A 14,310-nucleotide genomic window follows, 5' to 3' on the forward strand; every position below is an offset into this window, starting at 1 on the left:
CAATTAGCAATGGTCTCTACAGAGAGTCTCCACAGCATGGCGGCAGTTCACACAAACCTGCAATCCCCCTGGTAGCTCCACATACTTCTGAGAATCTTTAGTAGGAAACTGTCAGCTATTGTGACCTTGCTGAATTTGCTTTTTTTCATTCTTGGGTAGTTGTGTCTATTTTTGACTCCATTTGGGGTACTTTGGAAAAATATGTGTCTCAGAGTGCATTCTTGGCATTAGTAATAATCAGCTGATGCATATGCTAAAAGACTACATATGGAAACCTTGCCTAATGTAACACCTTATTTGCAAGGGTTGTGTCGAACTGATTACAAGACACACGGGCTTTGTGGAAGTGAATTTCTATAGGATTTGTGGGATTCCTTCTTTGATATGGACAACACACTCTTACTGCCTGACTGGCCAATTTTGATCCTACCAATGTATCTGATTCTTCTTTCCAATTTAGACCTTTATAATATAGAATCCCCCCCCCCTTTTAGTTTATTCCTAATTGTTATATTCCTAATTGTTATATTGGCCTAGACTGTGTACATAGCCATATTTTTAGAAGGCACATCTACACACCTTTTCATCTTATTAAAAGTATGCCTTACACAGTGGGAAAGGCCATCTTCAAGTGGGTCTGGGAAAGCTATTGTTCATACTTGAACAAGTTACATCATTGGAATCATACATAATGTTCAGCTCAATGATAAAGTCAATTCAAATTGAGAAAAATACCCTTAAAATACCCTTAAAGTGGTGGTTCCAAAACATTTCTATTCCTTTATTAATTTCATTTCCCTCCATCTTTCTTCCAAGGAAATTGGTGTATATGATTCCATTTTTAAAAAAATTCTCATATCAATCTTGTGATGTAGGTTAGGCTGAGAGTAACCCCAGTGTTGCTGAGAAAGTGGTGAGATCCTTCTGAGCTGACAGTGGGATCAGGATTGGAGGCACTGAATCACAATGGCTCTGATCCTATCTCCAGGGTCATTTTCACATAATAGCACTGGGTGATTGTCTTTTAGTCACCTGGCTAAAAGCTGTGCTGTGAAGTGCCACAGTGTACTATCTTAACCCCAGTGCTGTTCAACATCTATAGGAAGTAATGGGAGCATTCATTATCATATCTGTGGCATGGTGTCATCTGTGCAATGATGATATCCAGTTCTACTTCTGTAACCTCTGAATCAGGAGAGGCAATGCAAACCCTTGCCTGGTGGTTGAACTCTGTGGTGGGCTAGATGAGAGCCAATAAACCAACTCTGAATTTTGGCAACATGAAAGCACTGTGGGGGACATTTCCCAAATCCAGATAATTGGTGAATTGCCTAATTTGGATGGGGCAAAAGAAGAGGTTTGTAGTCTCTGGGCTCCTGGGTCCATCATTATCATTAGAAGCCCAGGTGACCTCAATGGCTAGGAGTTCCTTCTACCAGCTTGGGCTGCTAAGACAGCTACAGTCATCTCAGGACCAGGATAGCATGACCACTGTTGCCCATGTGTTTGGTAACCTTCAGGCTCTATGTGCTCTATAGGGCTGCCCTTGAGATTGGTCTAGAAGCTGTAGCTGGTATAAAATGTAACAACTCAACTACCCATTGGAGTGGAATATTGCAAAAATGTTACGCCACTGCTAAGTTTAAGGTGCTGGTTTGGGGACCCAACCGATCACTGTAGACGAGGGCCAGCTTATCAGGAGGTCTGTGCCACACAAAGTAGGAATTGGCCATTTAGTGTGGCACCTACCCTTTGGAGTTCCCCCTTCTTGAACATTAGACAGGAGTTGTCCCTGTGGTCTTTTTTGTGCCTACTGAAGATTTGTCATCCAATAAGCCTTTTAAGTTGAGATCTTTCTCAGTCTGTATCTGTAGTGGAGTGATTTTTGAGTGGTTTTCAATATGTCATTTTTGTATTATCACCTGTTGCTTGCCACCATGAGCTCCTTTGGGAGGAAGAACAGGGTACAAGTTAAATAAACATACAAGCAAATATTCAGAACATTGGCCCATTCATCTCACTATTGCTTACACTGATTGGCAGTGGCTCTTAAGGGTTTCAGTTGGTAGTCTCTCCCAGCCTAACTTGGAGATTTCAAGTCCCTTCTGCATGTAAATCAGACAATCTTCCAATGAACCACAGCTGTAGTCTTGTTAGAACTCTACAACTAACAACATAAATTTTGGTAAAAGAGTGTTTTTATACATCTATTCTTCTCAGTAACACAACAATTTGCAATTTGAGATTCACTAAGAATGTAATTAAACTATGTTCTCAGAATGACCAACTGGACTTGTTGACAACAACCTAAGTATGCTATTCCTTTAACTCACTGACAAACTGCGATGTGTGCATTGCATTGCGACGGGTTACATCACTGGTCATGACATGATGTAACCCAACGCAGCATGATGTAAGCGTCGTGATACATTGGAGATTTAAAGAAACAGCAACGTTTCATATTTAAAATTTAGCTTGGGGAATTTCCTTCTGGCCTGTCTTTTTGACCTTAATGATGATCTTTTAAAATATATGCATTATTTGATTGTGTTATTAAAGGAATAATAAACAGTGAAGCGTAGGAAAAATATGGTACAAAATGGTGACAAGTTTGAATGTTCCTGACTTCTACATGTATCCTAATGGTTAGCTGACTATAAGGGCAAAAATTGGGGTATCCTGTATTAAACTGATAACTGCTTGTAGCATACTCTGGTCTGGATAGTGGCAATTATTCTTTAGGAATGGCCCAGGCTTGCAGTAGGGTGTTGGATTGTGGCAGGTTTTTATCTTAATGTGGTTTGAATTATTCACCATGCAGTTAAATATAAGTGATTGCAACTTGGTGGTGAAAAAGTACCCTAAGCATGTTATTCTATGCTTCCTTCATACATTGAACCCAATAGGACTACTGTGTATGAGATCAGACTGGAAGTGACACATCTCATCGTTTTGATCCTTGGTATGTCTATTCTGATATATTAAAAGTGACCTGAACTCACTTAGATAAGGTATTTCACTTCTTAATTAACTTTGGAGTAGCCTCTTGAGTCTAGACTTTTAGCTGCGCCACTTTTGCCCTTCTTCTTTATTCTGGGTTATACAGTTTTTCTGTCTTCCTGCTATGGCCCGTTTAAATATTCTCCATGCTGTGTCTAGAATGATTTTTCACTGCAGATTGTGTTTATGGAAGAGAGACTCAAAATAAGATAAGTGGAATCCACAGGGAGAAATTGCAGCAGTTAACATAAAAACTAATCAGATCATGACAAGAGGATTATGGACACAAGAGTGTGTTTTAAATAGTAAAGGAGAAACCTGCAATATTGGCTTGTAGACTGGATGTTGAGCATAATGAACTGAGCACAACAGTGAAATTGTAAACCTAGGAGCCTGAGCAAAGAGGGAATACCTAAGATTTTCAAACTGATGAAAATTAATTACCCTCGGGTATAAGTAAATGGAAGATTTTCTTTCTTTGCGGTCTAAAAAGACACATTACTGTGAAATTTTGGGGTACAATTATTTAATACTTCCCATTTCTGGACCTTGCTTTGCAAAGGATTGCACAGATTAATATTACTATGAACTAGTCTTTACAGCAGCCTTTGTTAGTTTGGTGCCCTCCAAATGTTTTGAACTACAACTCCTCACTAGTCCCAGCCGGCACAGCCCCAGTTTTATACAATGTACCCTGCCAAATCCATCAGTCATTTTCATGAGCAAAGCTACTGGAAAAAAGTGCTGAAGTAGTTACTGCTAGACTCATCAATAGCAGATTACTGTGGACCACAGGGGATCCTGACACAAGGTGGAAAACCCTGGGGTGATGTAAGTGAAAATATTAAAGAGGAGGAGGTTGAGGTAATGAAAATAAGACACTCAAAAGAACCTGGAAACAAAGGCAGGAAGAAAGTTAAGGGAACACATAAGAACAAAGAACCATTCTGAACTTTGCTGAAGTGTAGTGAGAAAAAGGAGATAAAAACCAAAGGAGTGAGATATGTATTAAATTATGGGAGAATAGGGAAATGAATAGTGGCTGACAACTAGCAGTTAGTTAGGGATAGACAAGTCTGCCTATTCCAGGTCAATAGAACTCTTTCGGATGTGTCTGTTCTGTCTTCTTTCTCTATTAAACTGTAGTTTTAATAAAGCCACATGAAAATTCACATTCAAATCATATTTTCTAACATATATTTCGCTCAAAACGTGCATTTTGAAATGTATTTTGATAGCTTTCTGGAGGAGACTTGCATCAAGGTTCAGGATCCGTGGAAGCCAACAGTGCTATCTGAACCATGTCTACTTAGAAGCAAGTCCTGCTGAAATCAATGGGGCTTACACACATGGGAATAATGTTAGGATTATAGTTAGAATTCTGCTCAGCATATTTGTCCAGAAGGTATGTGTCAGGGAACTGACATCGGAGCGAGAGGTGGAGGCAAGTCTCCCGAGCGATGCAGGAGAGGGGACCAGCAGGGGGGAAGGAATTCAGCGCAACACCAGTAGAGAAGGGAGGGAGATGGAGGATTCGGAGAGGGGTCTCCAAGACTCTTCGCCCGAGACTAGTGGAGAGAGCACGGGCACGCCTCTGCCCACTCCTTCCTTGCGCAGAAGAGTCTCGCGCAGGGAGAGTAGGCGGAGACTTGGCATCAAACAGCTTCTATGCTGGAAGAGGTTCAAGAAACGCCCACTGACGGATTCTGCAAGCGACTGAACGGCCACGGAGTGAGGGCTGTCAGCCGAGGCATGGTTAGCCAGGCAATCTAGCCGAAAGTAACGGCAACTTACGCACAAGTAACCCCTTATAACCATTACAATATGCATCAGATCAGTTCATATTAGAGGCCAAATCAAATTCTGAGGGACTAAAAATGGGATGATGTTTATGAAGAAGAAAGCCAAATTATATTTTGATCATATTACAGGTTTTTGCATACAGAAAAGTCAATGTACGTAGCTTGGGGTGGGGTATCAAAGTACACTTAAGTAAGCGGGAACACAAAAACAGAAACTTTGTCTACCAATACTGTATGGAAACAAAAATGACAAAAGCTCGGTTGTGATGGGCTTCAAGGGCTGGCCAGTACTTTGCCCACACTTTGCCATTTCAGTAGGACCCAATCCACACTACTATGTACCAGCCAGGAATGCATTTTAAAACAAAAAATATATTCAGTAGGTTCCAAACCATAATGATGTTAGCCACCTGCATAATGTCAGCTGGTAATAGAGCCCAAAGGGCTGGAGCTGCGGCAGTAAAAGTCTGGTTTCTGGTACAAACTGAGCATACCTCTAAGGCATGTGGTATTCTCAACAGCCCCATCTGAGCAGCACAGTTGCCAGACAGGGATACAGGTTCCTCCAGTAATCTGAGTTAACACCAAAACACAAATGGGAAGTAGAACTGCACAAAGTAGCCCTTGCCTGTGGTATCTGTGCATAGAATGGAAACATCTGAAAAGCATAGAGCAGCTTGGGCATGTGCAGCCTTCCATGCAACCTGGAATCCCAATTACTCAGGTGTCCAGATGACATACAAGGTTGAACATGTGAAGGCTTCACCCCGTTTTAGCCATTCACATTCTATGAATAGACACTAGGGGCTGGTTGCGGCCTTGCTGCCTACTTGCAAGTTGGTATTAACCATGAGCAGTATCCCTGGATATGGTTAAAAGTCTTCATATGAATACAGGTCATCATACTGTAAAAGAAATGCAACAGAGAGACTGGAAATGTTTCTTGTGGTGTGTATATAAGCTGCACAGGGAGAACCATGTTGTGTTAAAAGTCAGGTGAAGTGACATCTACTCTCTTCATCTACATTTACCGTATTTATTGCCTTTGTTGGTGTGATTTACCAGGGAACATCCTTCCACAGTCAGAAAAGCAGACAGGTCCCGGGGTCAAATGCAGCCTTCCAGGACTCTCTATGTGGCCCTTGGGACTTGCCCGAGGTGACACGCCTTCTCAGCTCTGCTTTGTGCCTCAAGTGTTTCTGCCTGGCTGAAATGTTTCCTTGAGCTCGGATAATGTCTCTTCGTTGCTTGGATGTAGAGAGGTATATGAGAGCATGTATAGAAACTAGCCTAGTGTATAAAGGTAAAAATTGCATTTATCGCCCATTTTTTGTCTCTGGCCTCCATATGCCATTGGCTTATGGCTCCTGGAAAATTGTCCAGTTGGGAGGATGACCCCTTCCTCTGAAAAATATTGTCTGCTCCTAATGTATTGTAAACTGAACATCCTTTGGATTTGTGGCCCTGATGTTTTACCTCATTAGCTTTCACGATACCATCTGGTTCAACCCATGTCAACACAACTTTTTTGGCTGCTCTCTCTCTCTCTCTCTCTCTCTCTCTCTGTGCGTATCCCACTAAATGAGAAAACTCAACATGGCAAAATTATAAGCAACAGAAGGGGGAGCCTTATAAAGAATGAATAATGTCACTCATAGTTTAGAGAAATGTCACACCAAGCTTATATGAATCAATTTCCCCCACATGCACAGAACACCATCTGTGCGAGGGATTGTACATACTGTACTACTCTCTTCCCCTGCAGCTCCCCTCATAGTCAGTCAAGACTGGAAATGGATTTTCCCCAAAGATCTTAGCCCTATGAGAGTTCCTGCATGTTATGTCTCTGTGTATCCAGATCCATGGGGAATTCTTGATTCTAAATAAGAGCTGTAATACTGTTTCTTACTTCTGTTTTTGCTCTCATGGTAAGTAAAATGTTGTGTATAACTATGACAGGTATTATGTGCCTGGAACTGAATGTGTAATCCACACATAGGCCTGAATCTTTCACACTCAGATGATTCTTAGTTTGAAATTAGATGTTTTAAGTTCATTGTTGCTGATGGTGGAAATGTGTATTCAGTGAAACAAATATCCTGACTTCTCTGTGTTGCGTAATATTTTCCATGTGTGCTATCTGTGTTAATTATTTTGTTTGTATTAATAATAATTACATTAAATTCATTTCAAATACCACAGTGATTTTTGTCAGAAGACGAGCTACGTTTGGCATGTCCAAGATGTTGGGTATGCCCAGTAGGATTTTTGACTTTTCCACTCTGAACAGCAACAGACCCAAATTTCTATTTGTCATGTCACAAAAGTGTATACCTCTCCTTGGTGTACAGAATAGTTGTGTAGTTCTTTGGATCCAAACCATAATGACTTGGGAACAGAGACAATGGCACAACTTAGGCAGGCATCTGAAACAGAATTTCATATCCATTTTTCACCACTTATCCCCAATCTTTTAAAATCTTTGCTAATTAAAAAGTCTTATTTGATGAATATTGTACTATGATAGTGCACTGAAAATTGGACTGTCAACTGAATTACAAAGAATTCATGTATACAGAATGTATTTTTTTCTTATCAATTTTAAATGCAAAATAAGCAATCATTTTAAATAAAATTAATTGCATTGTCACAACATTTGATTTTTTCCTACCAGTTTTTTCTGATTTGTTGTCTTTAGCATTTATGTTAGTGTGCAATTTGCATCCTTTTTTTCAGATTCAAATTTTGACTTTTTGTGTTCCTTTTTTTTCTTTTTTCCACTTTTTGGATAGTTTTTTTTTTCCTTTAAATTTTTGGGAACCTGCTGTTTTTGAATTCTCTTTTTTCCCTTTATTCTCCTGCTCACTCTGATCCCAGGAGCCAACACAAAGAAAAGCGCAGATGATATAACCAGTAATGATCGTGGGGAAGACGAAGGTATTTTTTGTTTTTGTTTTCCCAAAAACTGAAACGTGATATGCATGAACATTAACTTTCCCCCTCCTTTATTTAATCACACACATTTCAGTGTGCTGCTTTATTTTCTTCTTATCTGGAATCAACTTTCCTTTCCACCTGTTTTTTTCTTCTTCCAAAAATAAGACACAAATTAGCATTTAGATGACTGCAATTCCCCTTTGAGATAAGTGTACAGGTTATCTGTAAATATGTGTGAAGTGAGTAACATAAATATTATTTACAACCAAAAATGCTTCCTTATTCCCAGTCCGAATTTTTGCCTAGGAAAAGGGGAAAAAATATGGAATTGAAACCTTGCATGTGTATCTTTTCCTTTATCCTTTTTAGTACATTTTGTAAATTCACTTTCACCTTATCTCCCTCTTTCTCTTCCCCATATAGTGGATGCAATTACTTTGTCTCCAGTTTCAGTCCCCACTCCCCTGATATTTCAAAGGAAACTGTTTAATTTCTTTTATTCTTTAAAGCTTTCTTCCTTTGCATGTATCCGGGACAACGTTAACACTACCATTTACTCCCATATTGCTCCCAGGAATATGGTTTGTGTGTTTATATATTATATATAGCACACTAGTGATGCCCATCCTTTTGGGATGTCCATCACTTCCATGTTATTGTAAACATGCACGGAAGCATAATCATGTGGGTATATATGTTTTATATATTTATATATATATAAAGTCTGTGAAGTGTCATGGATACAACTACTTAGGTTGTAGCAACTGCGTTATTCTGGTAGGTGTAAAGGAAGCCTAACTGTGGTGGGGACTTTAATTTTGGGGGGGGGGGGTGGTTGCAGGATTCATTTAAACCCCTGTGGATTATTGGGTGCTTGTTATGCAATGCAAGATTTTTAAAACTTTCCCCATAAGGATGGAGGCAAGTACCTTAATAATATGACATGACGATGTTTCTCTTTCTCTGTTTAATAATAAGCACATACACTATAAGAATACACTATCAGCATTTGGTTATATTCAGATTAATCACAAACTCTTACGAATTTCAGAGAAAATCTTAATTCACTCCTAAACCTCTTTATTGTTCCACATTTAATAACAGCTGTAATAACAGACCACTATGCTTTGAACCCTTTTCAGACAAAAATTACACTTAGCTTGTTTCTTAGTGTTACACATCCTGACAAAGGTTTGCATAAACAGATGAATTATCTGAGTCTGCCACTTTCATGCATTCTGGATTTCAACCTCACATCCTTGGTGTCTGGTCTTTTCTTAGCCTTATTTCACTTCTTTTCTGTGTTTTGAAATTTGACACTATTTCAACTAGCATGGTAACATTTGCCCTTTCTGTTCCCTTCAGAAATCTTTATAGTTATGGTGCGGTCACCTCTTAATCTCCTTCTTTCTCGAGAGTTTAGAATTATGGTGGCTTTTCTGACCTTTCAAGTACAGCTGCTGAAATCTCTGCTTCCTTGTTATTGCAACTGTTCACCTTCTTTTCCATTGCTCTGCTGCTGTAATAATGCCTTTCCAAATAAAGTAATTAGACATTTAGTTCATACACAGCAAATAGATTCTGTCATGTAAGGGCTGAGCTCAGAAATTAGTTTTTCTGTAAAGTACGTCTACCCTCCCTCCCTCCCTCCCTCCCTCCCTCCCTAAGTTTGATTATTTGATTTCTATACCACTTAATATATTAAGTAACATTTTCTGTTCCTCTTATGGGGGCAGATCTGAAGGAGGCTGCCAGTTGCTGCCCCCTATGCTAGAGTCTATATCTTCCATTTATGCTAGGTAAAGGAAGGTATTATATTCCATACTGGTATCTTGAACAGCACTACAAATGTGATTCTTAGCAGAAAATATATGTTTTATTTATCTTGCCAAGGATACGTGAAAATATACTTCTTTCTTAGTTGCAAGTCTGTTGGTTGTTAGCTAGCGCATACCTACCATAGGGGCAGACCTTCGTAATATGCTGCCCTGTGCAAGGCCATTTGTTGCCTTCCCCGCAGCCCTCACAGCGCTGGCTTGAGCTGGGCCTTGAGAAGGAGGTGTGAGGCTCTGACAGGTTCCTAGAGCCCTCCTTCACTGCATGCCTGGTGCAACCACACCACAAACACTGCCCTAAATCCACTTCTGCTTACCATGTGTTCTAGAACCAATATAGATACATTGGCGAGTCAGTATTTTTCTCCATCAACCTCTGGATTCAAATCAAGAAAATGTGGGAGTATAAAACACCACATATTGGTTTCATAACGAGAGATAGATTGTGGACTAAAGGGAAATACTATTTCCCATTAACATAGAACTATTAATTGCCTGGCAATTTATTAAATAGAATATGCAACTATCAGACCAACTAGTTTAGGAGAGGGTGGTTGAAAGGTACTGTGGCCCTACGCCCTACCTCCAAATCAAGTCACTTATAGCTATATCCACCACTTTTATACATACCTTTGGTTGGCTAAATGGGAGACTCTTCTAATGGGTGAGCAAAATTGGCTGCTCCCAAGATACTACCATTTTGCTTCTGTTTTGGAAATCACAGTTCAGCCCCACAGATGCCTCTAAAAGTGGTTTCAGTGGCAGGGAGGCTTCTTACAATAACGGGAGGGAAAGGTTACTTATTTTTGCATCTTTCTCCTCCTCCTTTTTCTGTGAAACATTTTGGTCTTTTTAAGTATTTTTGAAGCAAGCAATGGGATGGCAAATTGCGAATGTCATTCCTAGCGGTCCTCCGTTGATTCAATTTAATTAGTTTAGACAAAGCAGAATGCAGATATGAAACTCTTTTTGCCTCCTTAATATCTGTCAAGATATTTTGCCCGAAGATTTTCCCCACCCACTTCACATCTTACTGTGAATGATAATTTTTGGTGGTGATAGTTTGTTGAATATGCTTCAAGAACTGCAACATTATCAGTTTCGGAAATTGAGGAAGACAGAAAGACATGGGACGGTGCTGCTATTTATGTTAATAAACCTATTAAAAGTTTGCTATTTTAAAATAATGTTTATGTTATAAACCACCTCATAATGACACTTTCTGTACATTACTTACTTCAACTTATGTATTTTACATGTGAGATTCCTACATAAACTTGAGGCCTAGTATTGTGTGATACATATTCCAAAAGCAACACAGCTCTGTTTCAAGTTGTGATCCAGGTGAGACTCAGCAGGTATAGCTCCCTGCCTCCACCACCATTCCAGTTGTGCAATGAGAGATGCTGTCACCTGTGGTACTTTTGGCCCTTTCCGAGCCCTATCTCCTTTTTTATTCTGGTCCTAACTGAAGATAAGCAGACTAGTAGATAAGAAAAATAGATGAAGTGAGAAAATATGCAAAAATTATTAACACTTTGCGGGGGCGGGGATAGGCAACAGTTTTCCTTTAATACTTGTATTACTTTCTTGTGTTTTTCTTACTTGTGTTCTTTTTAGACATACATGATCAGAACAGCAAGAAGCCAGTGATGGTCTACATCCATGGTGGATCATATATGGAAGGTACAGGGAATATTGTTGACGGCAGCATACTGGCCAGCTATGGAAATGTCATTGTTGTAACCATCAACTACAGGCTAGGGGTTCTAGGTAAGTTCCCCCCTTTTTTCTTTCTTAAATCAATGAGCTAATAACAGTAATTCAGAGCCACTTCTGATTTATTTCTCTTAAAGCATTTAATGGTTGATACTTTCTATATGTTGGTTCATGCTGGAAAATCCCAGTGGGTGTAATGGGAAGATACCCTCCTCCATGCAGTGCTTTCAGAATCTCTGCTTCTAATTTGATGGATGCATTTTATAATGAACTATGCCTATTAGTCTCTTCCATCTTCTGGGAAAGAGCACTGAGGCAAAGCTTTGTATAATCAATTCGATTTCCTTTTAGTTAACTCTTGCCACATTGGTTATTGCTTGTGTTGCTGCGTGAGGTTTTTCAGATAACATATATTAGATTGGAGAAACTGAATTATATTGGTAGGCGATGTTTTTTTCTTGAATGTAACCACTTCTTCTGTTGCCTAAATCACTGGCTGGGTCATGATGGTATGAATTAAAGGCAGCCAAGATAAGTTTTCTTTGTGAATCAGTGACTTCCTTGCCTTGGGCTGAAAGCTCTTACAAACACACTCTTATAACAACCTTCCTTGCCAATAATGAGCTGGTAACAACAAACAATGAAACTACATTTGAATATAAAATATTAAATTTGTCAACATATTAGCAGATACATGTGGATTTGGTTTTGTAATGATTTGCTGGGTGGTGAGGAATGCAAACTGTGGCTACTATTCATTTCAAAATCTCATGCTATATAAAGAATGAGTCACCTGAAGGTCGCCATTATTTTCTCACTGGCACTTGACTGAATTATGCCTGCTTTTAAGCTTCCTCATGAAAGTTAAAGGCTTCTGGTTGTTAAATGTGGTGAAACATAGACCAGAAAATTAGTTTGCCTTATATTACTTAGCTAATAAAATAGCTATGTTTTTTATTTAAAAAAACTACCGGTAATTGTTGTCTCAATAATATATTTTTATTCCCTTGCTTTTGCAAAAACAACAACAACAAAACCATCAAGCAGGAGTGCTTTTTTAGCATTCTGTATCGCATCTTCATTTCCTTAAATGAACCATTACTAAAGCACTGTGATTTTGTCTATCAGTAAATAAGGCACTCAACATGGAGTTGGCCATGAAAGCAGTCGGGAATGCAACTGGCGGAAGGGACTGTGGCCAAATTGCTGACAAGAGCTAAGCATTCAAAAGCAGTAGGCCTCTTTTGTTTGGCATGCACTAGTTGATAGTTTGTTTTCAGGCTCAGTTCAAGGTGCTGGTTTTAACCTTTAAGCCCTACATGGCTTGGGACCTGGTTATTTTAAGGACCACTGTATTTTCCTCACATCTGAGCCATTGCTCCAGAACCCTTGATCCTATGAAGGATGGTGGGTAGATACTAGGATTAGAGCCTTTTCTGTTGTGGCACCCACCTTACAGAATATCCACCTGAGATTCATCATACTCCAATACTTTAATGTTTTACATAGTTAGTTGAAACATGGCTATTTATTAAAGTGTTTGGCTAAGTGCCCTTTTGGTTTACTTCATTGAATTCCCACTTTGATCCTTACTTTTTACAAATGATTTTATCATTTCTCTAGTCTGTTACATTAATGTTGGTTCATTGTGATTGCAGTTGTGGTTTTAGGAGTGTTGCATATGTTATGAAATATTGGTTTTTTTTAAAAAAGCAGCTTTGAGTGGGATACAAGTTTTTTTCAAAAATAATATTAAATAGATTAAATATATTTCATCCCCTATCCAGTACCTACCTCTCAGAAGAATAACAGTGAAATTTTAACTATAGCCACTGAGAAGTAAGTATTGAATCCAAAGGGTTTATTCCCAGGTAAGGGGGTTAGGATCATGGTCTCGATGTGCTGGTTCTCTCATATGACATTGTGATAAAAATAGAAAAGAATAAGAAAAAATGGTTCAGCTGATGCATTAATGTTGAAGGCTGTAAGGAGCAAAAACAAACTGGCATTTGTGAACCACGCTCATAGTTCCCACTTCTGTACTTTGTTTGGTTGCATGCGGTTAGTTCTTAAGCAGTGTCTGTTGGGCTAGGCTGGCAGTGGCGATGATCTCTCTTCACACTTGCAGCTTAGTCTGACCAGTTGAGAACACCTGGGCAGTTCAGGGTTATTAGTACTTGTCTGCAATCTGGCTGTACCACAATTATGCATCTTGGTCAGTCTCCACCTTTTGGCTCTCTGGCTGCCCAGCACCTGTATGTGCCTCCTCCATTCCCCTCCTCTGCACTGCTGACATATCCAAGCATATGAGTCAGTTAAGCGCATCACTGAGGGAGAGAGGCAGCTCACCCTTGCTTTAACCTGCCTCCACTTCTTGGAAGTGATGGGTGACACATAACAGCAATTTTAAATGCCACGACCCACCTCCATGCAAAATATCCTTCTGCTACCAAGTCTGTCCTCTGTCCCTATCCCTTCTCCCACTCAGAGGCATGAGAAAACGTTGGCTCCTTGCCCGTTTCCTGTTCATGTTCCTGATTAATAAACTGGCATCTCCTGTGCATGTTGGACATTAAAAATATCTTATGGTTGGATTATTCTTGTTTGACAATGTCCCAGTTAATGCTAGCTGCCTTGAGCACTTCTTCGGATGTGGGAAGCAATCTGCTAATTTCTTAACAAATAATAAAAAATGTGTTTCCTTTAATACTATCAATCACGGATGTCAGAGTAACTTGTAGGTTCAGTTTCTAGCGTGGGTAGTCATTCCACAATTGTAGTGCAAACAATTATCCTAGACTCTGCCTTCAGTCTAATTTTATAATTTTCTTTGCAGGATGAATTGTTGGGGAGATAGATGTGCAGACATCTGTGCTAGCCAGGGGTTGAATAGTGGAGAATGCATATATATTTTTTTTATTGAACTCATAGGAGACCACCTGTTTCCAAATGTGCATTCTGTTAAAAGCAGTGCCTAGCATCCATATTTGGATATTCCTTCAGATGGTCTTCCAGTT

At 39.5% G+C, this 14,310-nt stretch overlaps 1 protein-coding gene across 6 annotated transcripts in view; it reads left to right on the top strand.

Moving 5' to 3' along the window:
* NLGN4X (neuroligin 4 X-linked) overlaps positions 1 to 14,310 on the top strand; it is a 160,016-nt gene that overhangs the window by 65,251 nt on the left and 80,455 nt on the right. For 4 of the 6 annotated variants that reach the window (XM_081858679.1, XM_081858678.1, XM_081858681.1 and 1 more), the window contains 2 exons: positions 7,680 to 7,739; positions 11,195 to 11,347. The exons of 1 other annotated variant lie outside the window; for it this stretch is intronic. In XM_081858679.1, coding sequence (XP_081714805.1) covers positions 7,680 to 7,739; positions 11,195 to 11,347 — 213 coding nt within the window. The remainder of the gene's footprint in view (positions 1 to 7,679; positions 7,740 to 11,194; positions 11,348 to 14,310) is intronic. One more of the 6 variants, XM_081858682.1, reaches the window with a different exon arrangement.

This window comes from Podarcis erhardii, assembly GCF_964252035.2.
Source record: "Podarcis erhardii genome assembly, chromosome: 4".
NCBI classification, from domain to species: Eukaryota; Metazoa; Chordata; class Lepidosauria; order Squamata; family Lacertidae; genus Podarcis; species Podarcis erhardii.